General features: G+C 33.7%; 1 protein-coding gene across 10 annotated transcripts in view; it reads left to right on the top strand.

The window, feature by feature from the left end:
* The window catches only part of LOC115885083 (dual 3',5'-cyclic-AMP and -GMP phosphodiesterase 11), a 270581-nt gene that overhangs the window by 241890 nt on the left and 13974 nt on the right, over positions 1-14717 (top strand). For all 10 annotated transcript variants that reach the window (XM_030903858.1, XM_030903863.1, XM_030903856.1 and 7 more), the window contains 2 exons: positions 5709-5816; positions 13300-13548. In XM_030903858.1, coding sequence (XP_030759718.1) covers positions 5709-5816; positions 13300-13548 — 357 coding nt within the window. The remainder of the gene's footprint in view (positions 1-5708; positions 5817-13299; positions 13549-14717) is intronic.

Here is a 14717-nt window from a genome sequence, read left to right as displayed (position 1 = left end):
AAACTCACCGGTTTTTAAATAAAAAATATTTGAATATCTGAGGGATAGTTTCACCCCCTTAGAATTCGAGTTTCGAAAAATCCCTTCTTATCGAACCTCTACACCATAAAGTCAATCTGTTTTCAAAAATCAGCTTTTTACGTCAAGCGCTTTAAGCAGGATCGTGATTAATCAATGACCAGATTTTTCGAAACACCCTGTATACATTTTTAAAAAATCTTAAAATATGTAAAAATACAAAATAAAATATACGTGTTTAAGCGTTTTTTCGGAAACTTGACCGTTTTTTAAATAAAAAATATTGTAATATTTGAGGGGTGGTTTCACCCTCTTGGAACTGGAATTTCGAAAAATCCCTTCTTATCGAACTTCTACACCCTAGAATCAACCTGTATGCCAAAATTGAGCTTCTTATTTTGAGTGGTTTGTGCAGAATCGTGATTAATCAGTATGTCAGTCACTTAAGAATTTTATATATTAGTATAGATTAGCGTTTATTTAATTTCAAACAAAATTCAGCAACATTTTATTTCCCTCAAATTTCCTAATATTAACACTGACACAAACATTTTACGAAAAAAAACTTCATTAGCATGAAAAACATATTTTTAATATTCTGTTATTATTCTGAAAACGAAAATTTTACCTGTAGGCTTCGACCAATCACACGAAAATTACGAAAACATTTTCAACAGCCGACCAAATTACAAAACAATGTCTCCTCGATTTTTAATTAGGGCTTGTTTACACACAGGCCTGTCGGCGCGTTATGAAATTTAGAAGGGTGTAGGGTTTAATGAGGGTTATTAATAACGAAGGGCGGTTTTTAGAGGCTCAAAGGAATTTTGATTAAAGTTCCACCGTTTATGATGTGAATTTTTTATGTCGCTTTTATTATAGAGAATATTGTTTTCGGTGGGTAAATAATAGAAAAATAGTTCAAGTGGGACTCATATACTATAGAGACATTTTCTGATTTAGCTGAAATTTTGAATGCGCATATAAGTAATTAAAAAAAATGAAGAAACACATTACCAAATTGTATTAATCAATAATAAATATGTAAAAAGTAAAAATAAATATGTAAAAATTAAAAAAAAACGATTAAAAAAAAGTCGCCTTGACTAGGATTCGAACCTGCCTTACTACGGTTCCAACGTCATAGTAGCGTAAAGTCCTAACGATTTAAACCACGCGGCCACCGAGGACTTGAAATATTCTATGTAAAATTCTTACTTAAAAGATAATGTTTAGTAAAAGTACTTTTTTATTTATAAAAAGTTATTTAATTCTGTTTTTAGTATTTGTTCTTGTAGCGGCAACATACCTACATATATCTGATACATTATCTGTAAAAATTTCAACTGTCTAGCTATAACGGTTCATAAGATAGACCTTTGACTTGTCCGTGTGACAGACGGACGGACGGACAGCGAAGTCTTAGTAAAGGTGCGTATTCACTATCCGAACGAACGAACGAACATTCGTTGGTTCGTTCGGTAGTAGTATGGACGGGACCGAATTTTAGAACCGAACGAACAACATCTACCCATTCGTTTTTGAACTCTTTTGATGTACCGACTCGAAACGGATGGTAGAGCAAACGAACGAACGGCCGCATGCGTCCGGTTCCCCGTCCAAATATACCGAATTCCATTCGTTCGCTCGTTCGTTCGTTTGTCCGGATAATAGGGTTCCCGTTTTTACCCTTTGGGTACGAAACCCTAAAAACACACTTTAAGGGTTTTTCATGTGAAAATAGAGTCTTATCCACTATAAACGGATAAAACAAATTGTAATGGAGTAAGGGACGCGTCTGGCTGGCTCGTTGCTCCGCGTCATTTTTCAGCGTGCGGTTTATTTTTGTCGCTAATGATTATTAGACGTCGTAGAACCCACCTTGTGCGAATGACGTAGCCGGCGTGCTCGTGGGCAAACCCTGCGGGGAAATAAAGCCATCAATTAGCAGCCCTCCCGTACGATTGATCCCATCACAGGCAGCGAGTAAACGCCATTTTAATTAGAAAAGAAGTAGTTTTTTAATTAATTTTCACTTCGGTGGAAACGAAGGGTTGGTGAGGGGAAATGAAGTGCCTTTTGGTTCGAACTAATCATTAAAAAGGGTCTATTCTTGTATATTTCTATTTTTTATTATTTTTTTTTATCCTAGGGTAGTGATGTATAATACTATCGATTTTTTGATAGTATCGATAGTATCGATGCATGAGAGTATCGATGATTTCATGTTCGATACAGGTTTTTGAGGTGGCTATCGACCTGTTCCACTGCGAGCTCTTCAGATCCATTATACTCTGTCCAGTGACAAGATCCTTGACAGTGATAGATGTGTCTGTCATTTTAATTTTAAAGGAGTTTATTTTATTTTACAAAAAAATAAGTTGGTACAACTGGAACGCATAGCAGGAAATTAATATATTTAAAATTTGACTGATAAGTGATTACTTCAAAATATTGTGAAAAAAACTGTATAAAACTGAAAAAATGTAATCGAGTTATTTTATTTAAAAAAAACGGTATGTGTTAATACAAAACAAAGAAGAACAAAACAGAACATACAAAAAAATATAAAAAAGAACTATTTCTTACTTTCAAGCTTCAAGAAACTTCCCAAGAACGGTAAACTAATAGGATTGCTCATCCTCATAAGACGTACGTTCGCCTCTTCCCGCGCTTCAGCTGACAGTTGTGACGTCATTGTAGTCCTTGTCAAAGCCTTGTCATGATAGTGTGTATTATTAGTTGCCTATGGTAAACTTATAAAAATAACAGCTGAGCAATTTTGAGTTAATTATTTTGTCAATTTTAAATGTGAAAAGGGTGTCTTTAAAGTTTTTAGAGCTATAGAGTGTATAAATACGTTCATTTTGTATTGTGAATTGTGACAAAGTGCATACTAAGTGCCCACGATTTTGTTTATTAATTATTTTAAAGCAAAATATGGAAGTACTCTAAAAAGAATGCTTGCAAAAGGTGACGCTGGGACCTGCTGTTCATAAAAATGCATTATCCGAGTATTTAATACGATTTATACAGTTATTTTCTATACTGCATACATATAAGGTGTTTAAATAAATAAACTAAATAATGAACGTTTTGCATTCGGCAACCAATAATGCACGTGTGTGTATTATTGGTTGCCGGATAAGGACTAATAACCATGACAAGGACGACAATGACGTCACAAAGCGAGTAGTTTTTGCATGCACCTGGCGGACACTTTTGGCTGAATGAGCAGTCCTATTAGGTTAACTGTTCTTGGAAACTTCCCCCATTTATTATTATATTTATCAATATAACTTATGTACAAATACAAATTTGTAATATTCCACAGGAATAAATAAAATAACATTTTATACCTTAAAGGTTGATTAATTAACTTTAATCTTAATTTTGATATTATTTTTCTGCAGTACTAAAATCCATAATTTACCTATCGTGTGATGTCGATATTTTACAGCTACTCCAGTACTATATGTTTATAGTAGGATCCTTGTAGTATATACGAGATGCACTTAGCTACGACGAGATAGTATACAAACTTTATTGATAGCAACTTTATTGGTTTATAAGAGTTTCTGCCTGGGCAGCGAGTATTAACTATAAACTGTGATCTGGGTCTACAGTTAATTTTCCCTCGATTTTTCCTCTACTTGACTTCAAAAGACACAAAACACACGTAATAATACGAATCAAAATGCATAAAAATTTAAAAAAAAACGATTAAAAAAAGTCGTCTTGACTAGGATTCGAACCTGCCTTACTACGGCTCCAGCGTCATAGCAGCGTAAAGTCCTAACGCTTTAACCACGCGGCCACCAAGGACTTGAAAGATTCTATGTAAAATTCTTACTTAAAAGATAATGTTTAGTGAAAGTACTTTTTCATTTATAAACATTTATTTAATTCTGTTTTTAGTATTTGTTTAATTTTTAATTAAAAATTTCAACTGTCTACCTATAACGGTTCATAAGATAGACCTTTGTGACAGACGGACAGACAGCGAAGTCTTAGTAATAGGGTTCCCGTTTTTACCCATTGGGTACGGAACCCTAAAAACAATTGAAGGGGTGGCTGCAATAAACAGGTAGCTTCATTTTAAGAAATTTTGCTTGCTGCAGACAGCTTCCAGGAGCTACCCTGGTTGTTACTGCAAAGTTAGCTCCAAATAACGTTGTCATTTATATACTGTTAAATGGAGTTATCTACTTGTTGCAACGATTGGTCTATTTTTTAAAGGTTAATTCAGTAAAAATCTAATTTTCGTAGAAAAGTTGAGCTGCCTGGTTATTGCAAGTTTCAAATAAATTCTTGTATGATAAAAACTTTCCGACTGACCCTGGTATAGAATCTACATTAATTTCGTTTGAAATAGTGTTTTAAACAGTAATTTGAGACCCCACATAGCTACCGTCGTTCCCTAAAGTCAACAAAATCAGCGTCAGGCGCCGGGTTCGCGAAAGTTTCGTTGCAACTTTTCCAAAACTGCCTTTTCCATGCGAATTGCATCTGGAAACGGACCAAAAAGCCGTCGACTCGAATTAAGCCCCATCCAGATTGCAGTTTGCCACTGAGATAGATAAAGTTTGCGTTCAGCGTGTTTGTTTTTCCGATTTCAAAAGAATTTTTAATTCCGATTCAATTAATCAATGTCTTTTTAGAATTCGTTAGGGTGTCCGTTATTTTCCACGACGCCCTCTAAATTTTTAGTTTATTGTCTAAAAAAAATAACAGACCATTGTAAACCCCTAATATTCACAATAAACCTTGCCCCAAAGACGATTCGTTTCCATTTAAATTGCTTGGGAATTTGCTACTTTTTGCAAATAATTTTTTTTCTCTCGATCTTGTTCTCTCGCAGCCATGACAATCATATATTCTTGTACGGAATTGAACGCTCTACAAAAAAGGTGTCTTACAATTTTTCGATAAACCTACTCCTTCAAAAGTTATTCACAGTTAAAGTTAACCACTCGGTAAATTCCTAATTTTTTCAACTTTTTTGACAAAATTATGATTATTTTTGAAAAATTTAATCAGGTATTTTACAGGTATGTAGGATGCTTCGAACTAAAAATCAATGACGTAGTTGAATTTTTAATTGTCTTGATATATATCAATTATGCATTTATATTTTTGAAAGAGGACAGAAATGAAATTAATAAACTTAAGTAATACCAATTTCGCTAAGATTATCGATTGTTGTTGATATGTAAAGAATAATAAAGCATGAAATGGTCTAGTTAAAGTAAATAGATTTTAGCTGGATAATATAGCAAATAAACATGTATCGCTGCTAGTGGAGTAGATTGGATTAAAGCCGGGAAATGTTGAAAGGAAATTGAGAAAACCAATCGGGGAATAAATGGAAAACCTTGGAGGAATTACACAAGAAAATGCAGTCAATACGAGATTAGATTGCAAGCTTTTTATGTTATTAATTCATACAGATGAAGTATTGTATAACTTTAGAAAAAGAAAACTAGAGTGATTTGGGATATTGTTACAAAAATTAAGAAAATACTAAAATATATTGTGAAAATTGGAAAATAGAACAAGTAGTAAAACATAAAAAAAATGGTTTTAAACTTAAATACCATAATTCCTATAAATTTCGAGAGAGATTTATGTCTGAATAGTTTACTGAAACCACAAAAAATATGTACTAACTTTTATATTTTCTTTTTCAGGATGACAGGTTTAATCATGACATTGACACATTGACAGGGTACAGGACCAAAACTCTCCTTTGCATGCCGATTAAAGATACCAATGGTGACGTCATAGGTGTTGCTCAGGTAAATATTTTTTGTATAAAAATGCGGTATTTACATAGGCATATTCAATGTAAGAAAATCTACAAAATAGTATAGTATCTTAGAAACTACTTATCGTATAACTTTGGGAAAAAAATTATAATGAGTAAATCGACCAAAAAAAATCGCTGGAAATTATTTTCAAGTTCGAAAAATGTCCGCTAGGGGGCGTTTCTCTGATAACCAATCAGAAAACAGAGTTTTTCTCAAAAATATGCAGGTTAACAGGTATTTTAAATATTACTATTGTAATCGTCGAGAAATTTGTAATTTTTTTGATATAGAGTATTTTGCTCTATCTCATAAAATAAAGTGGTGGGGGGAGATTAAACTTGATTTTATTAAAATAAGGATAACTCTGGTTTAGGTTAGCCGATTTAAACAAACTAGGGCTCGTTTAAAAGAGCTTTTCTTCCTTAACCATCTCCAGTATAAATTTTGTTTCCATAATTTTTTTCGTGGTAGCTAGAGGGTGCTGTATGATATTATAACAAATTTTGCGCTTTTGCATAAAAAATTTAATTTTTCTATACTTTTTAGACCATATAATCCTAAACGGCAGCCTAACATGATTTGTTCTCTTATTAACTCCGGTTAGAGAGAAGATAGAAAGTTGCGGTTTGCGCCAATTTTTTGGAAATTTTGTGCTCTATTTAACTGTGTGAAGAGAAATATAGCCTCCTATTTAATTTTTTTCTGCAAAAGCGCAATATCTGTTATGGTGTCATACAGCGCCCTCTAGCTACCACGAAAAAAATTATGGAAACAAAATTTATACTGTAGATGATTAAGGAAGAAAAGCTCTTTTAAACGAGCCCTAGTTTGTTTAAATCGGCTAACCTAAACCAGAGTTATCCTTATTTTAATAAAATCAAGTTTAATCTTCCCCCACCACTTTATTTTATGAGATAGAGCAAAATACTCTACATAAAAAAAATTACAAATTTCTCGACGATTACAATAGTAATATTTAAAATACCTGTTCACCTGCATATTTTTAAGAAAAATTCTGTTTTCTGATTGGCTATCAGAGAAACGCCCCCCAGCGGACATTTTTCGAACTTGAAAATAATTTCCAGCGATTTCTCTTGATCGATTTGCTTATTAGAATTTTTTTCCCAAAGTTATACGATAAGTAGTTTCTGAGATACAGCCGGCGTCCATTCTTAGTTGGCCACCCGGTACAGACGAAAAATTATTACTCTTCAAAACAGTTAAAACACATGTAGGTGGCGCTCCCCATAAAATAACTAGAAAGAAGTGTCAACTCTGTGTTAAATCGTGGAAACACGATACGCCACCGAAAGCCTTCGTTGTCGTCTGGAGAACTAATTTTCAATTGACAGGTTGACATGATGGCTTCATTTTTATTTCCGTTTCCGGTTATTCAATGGCGGGCACCTCTTTCAGTTTAAATGTATTTTGTACTCTTTCTTATCATAAATAAAACAAAATAAAAATTTATTCAAACATATTTATTTGAAATGTAAGACAACGTGACTAAATAAATATAGAAAAATAAAGAATTGAATGATTTCTATATCAATTACTTAATTATATGCAGTTTTAACGTAAATTAGTAAGGTATAAGCATGACTTACAGTAATTTGTAAATAAATACACGGATTCACAGCCTTCAGAAACAGAAAAAGGGGGCAGGAACATGAAAACGGGAGCCTTATACCATAACAAACCAAACCTGAAAACAGAAAAACACATTTTTTATACTAAAATTAACAATGTAAAAATATCAATATAGGTATAAAATATAAATATACTAATTAAAAAAGCTCCATTATTCCCAAAGAGACCTGGTTTATGAATCCAAAAGAAGTAAAGAGACTTTTAATCGGATAACAATCAGATTGTATCAGACAGATTTATTGTATTATTGACAATAAATCGCACATACTGGAGATAACTAATATTGGCTATAGTTAAAAATGATCTTACCTTGCTGTAAATTGTTTCCATTTTCAATAAAATCGCCGATCATAAACATATAACAAAATTTTCTTGCATCTAAAAAACATGGAAATAGTGTTTATTTACTACCTATTTTTAATATACATGGGACATATCTACTACTGCAGAAACGTCTTTTTCTCCAGGATTTTTCATGTAATATATATTTTATATGCTTTATTACCTTTATATTTATAAATTTCAGGCGAAATATCAAATTGAATTTACAAAACAAAACTAAACGGAGAGAATTAAAATGGCGTCGAAATTTGTTCGATTTGTTTTAGAACAAATCTGTCAATTCTAAACTGTGAAGTTAGACAATAGTTAGACAGAAACATTGTTGTCCTTGTCTAGGCGGCCATACTTGTCAGGAGATGACAGGAATGACACTAATGACTGTTTCCAATTTTCCTATTTCACTGTCACCCCCCTGGCGCTCCCTACAAATAGGAGTCATATTGACAACAAAATCAAATTTCTCATGTCAAAAAACTCCCAGACACCAATTTTCATCCAAATATTGACGTTACTTCATAAATTATTTCAAAAAAATCGAAATAAAAATGAAACTTCTACACCCTTTATCTCCGAAACTAAGCATTTTAGGACATACATTTATACGAACTTTTTACTTAAATTTATCTGCAGAATATGCTACCGAAATTTCATATATTGTGTATTGTTAAAATATTTTTTGGTCGAATTTGGATTCAGGTTGCCCAGACATGTTTTATTCTAAAGCATCCAGCTTAAATATGTTATTTTCGTACGAAACCAAAAGCAAAACGCGTTCTTTGTGCGATATTGTCCGTGAATTTGCCGAAGACGGGACGGCGACAAACAGCTTCGATACGACGATGCAAAATTCATTAAAAACTTGGCAAAACATCCAGATTGGCCCAATCTCCGTCTGCCAGACTTGGCACCGGACCTCTGGCGCTATTTTTCGACTAAAAATAACCAGTTTCCTATGGATATTTACGGCAGGAAGCTCTCGGTGCACTTGGACCTTAACAAACGACAGATACACTGGCCAAAACGGCCACTGTCCTAATGGAACACACTTATATAAATTAAATCTTCGGAGTCCATTTCACTAGTCCGAAAAAGTAGCAAAATAATGCAAAACTGGCGACGTTTTTTTTTACACAAATGAAGAAGGAAATTAAAGAAAGGATTGTAGTATATCCGTGTTGTAGCACATTTCTAGACAACTTCTTTATTTTTGAGATTTTGATGGTCAAACATCAACAAAATATTCCTTATGTTTAGACAAAATTTTCTCGAAAATAAAGACATAATTTAAAATTCCGTTACTATACGGAAATAGATTGCAGTTTTGTGATTACAGTGATATATAATTTATATGGTTTTGTAACAAATTGCTCGCTATTTTATGGCAAATGCTGAAGCTCTGCAAACCTTAATCAAGCCTTAATCAAAGCACGTGCGTTTGGAATTTGGGTTTGGCTTAACACTACAGGAAGCGGCTAGTTGTATACGAGAGAAAATTGCTGATAGGCCAATACGGGATATAGTGATATACTCTGACAGCTTGGCCGCTTTAAGAAGCATCACCCACATAACACACAATATCCGCAGGATATTCATAGAATGTCGGAATGTCCCATTATAAGATCATCTTATAAAGACATCTATAGACTATCCTCCAGACATCGTGAAATCCTGTAGATGTCTCAGAATAGAATATCCTATGGATATCTCTGTCGTATATCTAATTTACATCCAGCTGAGATACCCAAACATGCTCATGATAATAAAATATCCTAACAATATCGTCTAGATATTTAGGAAAAATAAATAATGTACTACTTTTTATATTACATAAAATGGAATAAACCATACAGATAGATAGATATATATATATATATATATATATATATATATATATATATATATATATATATATATATATATATATATATATATATATACTTTATATATATATATATATATATATATATATATATATATATATATATATATATATATATATATATATATATATATATATATATATATATATATATATATTACGTCAAGGCAACAAAATATCCTGTTGGTATCTTCTGGATAACCTGGATATTTATGAGCTTGGCCACTCCCAGTAATACAGAGAATTTAAAATGCCCACGCAAAAAATTTCCCACAATCCATCCCGACAGTTGTTTGTTTTTGCATCGTGTATTATTCAGTTCTTTGATTTAGTGAAATTTGAGGTGAATCCGGTCGTTTGTCGATATTGGATGGCCTTAAAAATGACTGAAACTAACAAAACTCGTTGAGTTTGACTTAGTTTTTTCTTATACTCATAGTTCTAGCCTTGTTCTAGCAGAAATTCTATCCTAACCTCAACTAATGTCGAAAAACGACGAACGACTCAGGGTCTCACAATGAAAAATTTGTTCAAAAGCGCTTGTTCTTTATACCTAAACACATATGTCACCCCTAAATGTCATCGATCGTAATTTTTCAAGCCAATTGAACGTCGTTTTTTTTCGATGGTACAGTATAAATTGAAAGGTCTTAACTCATACAAATAGACTTCTCAATTTTGACGCAAGTATATTTTAGAGCTGTTAATAAAAATATCCAATGAATAACGTCAAAATGTGGCTAAATAAAACAAAATCGCTAACGTTTTTACTATAAACTAAGGATGAAGTAAGTATTGTCAAATAACAGTCCTCATATAATGTCCTAAAAATATTCTATAATGCTCCCAACATCATCCTTGTATTATCCTATAAATATCCTAAATAATCGTAAAAGGCTTGCCTAGGGATGTCTTGAAGATGACTTTTTTGTCCCATCTGGATATCCCATAAATATCCTCCTCTGGTTTTTGGATATCCCTAAGATATTTACTATATCCTTGGTGGATATCCTCAAGATATCTATAGGATTGTGTTGTGTTATATGGGCATGCAATCAGTGAGATCGAAAACTGTGATGGAATGCCGAGAAGCACTGTCCTGGCTGCGTCGGGGCAGTTTTGGGGCTACTCTGTGCTGGGTGCCAAGCCACAGCAATGTGGTGGGCAATTAGGAAGCAGACAGACTCGCCAAAGACAGGGCCAGGGGAGAGGCCGTGGCAGATGACCCACCACTTGTGACGATCAACACACTCAAGGAAGCTATAGGAACTGCCATCAAGGCCAAGCAGCAAGAGACGTAGCAACACCGTGAGGACTGCGCTACAGCTGGAAGACTATGGCCAATGGTAGATAGCAAAAAGACAAAACAACTACTAGAGCACAAAAAGGACCTAGTACGCATAATTGTAGGTGTCGTCACTGGAAACTATACCACGGGGGTAAACCTCGTGAGATGGAAGGTTTCCAACGACGTCTACTGCAGAGAATGCGGAGAGGAAGAAGAAACCATAGAGCACCTGCTGTGCCACTGTCCGGCACTGGAATACCGACGCTTTAAAACTTTAGGGCAAGGTTTTTTGGAGGGACTAGAGGAAGCAGCAGAAGCCAACATCAGCGACATCGGGAACTTTGCAAAGAGCTGGAAGTGCTTTATCGCAAAGAAAGAATGAGAGGAAGGTTTGGTACAACAATAACAGGGGTGTCGCAATGGGCCCAAGGCCTCCGAGTGAGGGATCAAACATGATCCCAAACCCCATCAACCTAACCTAATCTAACATGACAGGATCGGTCTAAGCCTTAGAAAGATTTATGAAATATAATAGGCTGTACTTAAACTGCCGTTAATGGGTATGACGTCGTTGATGTGACGCACTTGACGGCTTTATGAAATATAGGAATTTTATAAGGACTAACCAACGCTATCCATCCCTCCAAATAACCAACTTAACCAACGCAACTAACCTCGACACTGACAAAAAATATAAAAAACAAATATAAATTAGTAAAAATCAACCAACCCCACCAAATAACCAACTAACCAATGAATTAACACCCTCCAAATAACCACGCTAACCAACCCGCCAAATAACTAAACCACTCCAACCAAAAAGAGTGAAACCAATGCAATAAGATCACGCTAAAAAAAATATAAAAAAGTCTTGGTCGGCGTGAGATTTGAACCACGGACCATCCGCTTTCGAAGCGATAGCCTCAGCCACTGACCCACAGGTGCTCTTGCAAAATGTTTAAGGTTAGGCGTTACTTTCCGCCAACATGAACGACGTCACAATATCTATTAACGGCATTTTAGTCGGCTACCGTTTAACGGCTGTTTAAGTACATCGAATATAATATATTTCCTTCGGCTACACACCCCCTTTACCCGACCCCTAAGAGCGACCCACACAGTACGGCGTAATAGACTCTTAAGAATAATCAAAATATCTCGTTATTTTCTTTTCAATCTTTCGTGTTAATCCCGTTGCGACTTAAGTATAAATTGAAAATTAAATAACAAAATAACTGACGGCTCTTTGTTTCGAAACGGCTTATTTCTCCCATCCTCAGACGTCTGTCAAACGCAGTACACCCTCCGAAACCGAGACATTGGGCGAAATTAAATTTTTATCAGCAGACAAAATTGGGGTTGCTTGGAACAAAATTTTCTCATTCCGCGTCCTTTTGTAGATTAAAGTTTGAATTATAAATTGTAATAGAATAAAAGGAATCCTTACTAAAAGATTTAGCTGAAATTGTCAATTTGATTTGGGAGAATTTAAAAGATTTATTGTATCCTCTCACTGTAGGTAATTGAGAAACATTTTGAGAACTGCAGAATGTAAAAATATACAGTGGTAAGGTGCAAGGTAAAAGTTCCCAATAAAAAGTTTTTTATATTAATTTTATTTTTTACGTCTAAAAAATTGTCGTAATAGAATTATTGGCGTTCCTCTACACTGACAAAATATTAAGTTTTCAAAAAACCATATGGATATTTTACAGCATCTTTAACAAGCGACTTTTAAAATATAATAATATTATACATCTTTATTTGAATAAAAATTATAATGACTTGGCACTCGCACGGCACTATAATTATAAAATAACTAATATTATTATATTTTAGAAGTCCCTTAATAAAGAAGTTTGCAGAGCTTCAGCATTTGCCATAAAATAGCAAGTAATTTGTTACAAAACCATATAAATTATATATCACTGTAATCACGAAACTTCAATCTATTTCCGTATTGTAACGGAATTTTAAATTATGTCTTTATTTTCGAGAAAATTTAGTCCAAACATAAGGAATATTTTGTTGATGTTTGACCATCAAAATCTTAAAAATAAAGAAGTTGTCTAAAAATGTGCTACAATACGGATATAGTATAATCCTCTATCTTTAATTTCCTTCTTCATTTGTGTAAAAATACCTAGCCAGTTTTACATAAAACGTTAAATGCCGAACGCTTATTTTACTACTTTTTCGGACTAATGAAAAGGACTCTTAAAAAAAGTGTTTTCATTAGATTAGTGGCTATCTAAGTGTGGTGCACATGTTTTTTGAAACACCCTGTATAGAGATTATGTTTTTTTTTCTAGGTGATAAACAAGATGGGTGACCAACCTTTTACCAAACAAGACGAAGAAATTTTTTCCAGTTATCTGCAATTCTGTGGAATAGGATTAAGAAACGCTCATCTTTATGAAAAGTCACAGTTGGAAATCAAACGGAACCAAGTACTGCTGGATTTAGCCAGGATGATTTTCGAGGAACAGTCTACCATAGAGCACGTAGTCTTCAGAATATTGACGCATACGCAGAGTTTGATACAATGTCAACGAGTACAGGTACAGTCAGTATGTTATTAGAAAGTGGTTATAAGACAAATATTTTTTTTCTTTTTCTTAAATGTCTAAATAGGGAAAAATTGCCTATTTGACTTTTTGGAATAATTAGGCACTATAAATCTGTAATTTTCGATATTGTACCCTTAACCGTTAATTTCCCAGTTTGACAAATAGTTTAAATTTGTTTGGCATCCCTGTTTCTATCCGGGAGAGTGAAATATATACTCCCTTCGAAAATTTATATAGGGCTTTGCTTAAGATTGTAAATCATTGGCGCAGTAAGATTTATGGAGTTTTGCCGACGAAATTTAATCACGCTGCCGTCAGTTTTTCTTCTGCTTTGTCCACAACTTCTGAACAAAGCACAAAAAAAAGTAAATTAGGACTGGTTTGCAAGTTTCAGCTGATAAAGGCAGATTTTTAGGGTTTTGAAACCGTTGAAAAAAGTTAGTTATTATTTATTTCGTTGGATGCTGAAGGTACTTTGGCCGGAGTACATTGTACGAACCAATAGAGAAATATGATAGATATATAGTCGATACCAATTAAACTTTTAGTGACGTAATCGAGGGCGCGATTTTTGTTGCCAGCCATGAACGTATTCGGCGCCAGGCTGACTAACTGGAATTTAAATTTCCCGCTGGGGATTCAGGTGGTTGCTGTAAAAACTGTCCAGTTGCCACATTTATTTATTTATTTCCTGACATTGTCATTCGTTTTGACACTTTAGTTTTGTGTTACGTGTTTTTGGTTTAACTGAATTTTGTTGTAATTTTTTAATAAGAGACGAATAAGAGAAGAGAAGCTCCTTGATAAAAAATTATTTGCCAAAATCGCTTTTTCAAATGGAACGATGATGGCTCGTTACATATTCGGAAGAAATAGTTTTACGAATAATTTGGTACCACAGCCTTTCGAGCTAAATTGTCTTTACATTTATGGTCGTGGCACTCTAGATTGAAATTTAAAATACTATTTTTTTAATTAAAAATGTCAGAAGTTGACATATTTTATGTCATTCTATCCAGAATATAATTTTCTATCAAGTAAAGTAAAAAATTCTGAGGGTACCATTTAAAAACGAAAAGTTTTAGTTATTTCCGGTGAATCAGGAAGTGACCAAAACTAATTGAATACATCAATCAATCCCAATTAATGTCATATTCTAA

Source organism: Sitophilus oryzae, unplaced genomic scaffold (genome assembly GCF_002938485.1).
Source record: "Sitophilus oryzae breed Bouriz unplaced genomic scaffold, Soryzae_2.0 scaffold_360_pilon_pilon, whole genome shotgun sequence".
In the NCBI taxonomy this organism is placed as follows: domain Eukaryota; kingdom Metazoa; phylum Arthropoda; class Insecta; order Coleoptera; family Curculionidae; genus Sitophilus; species Sitophilus oryzae.
Note: the sequence above shows the minus strand (reverse complement) of the source record. Positions and strands in the feature narration are given on the sequence as shown.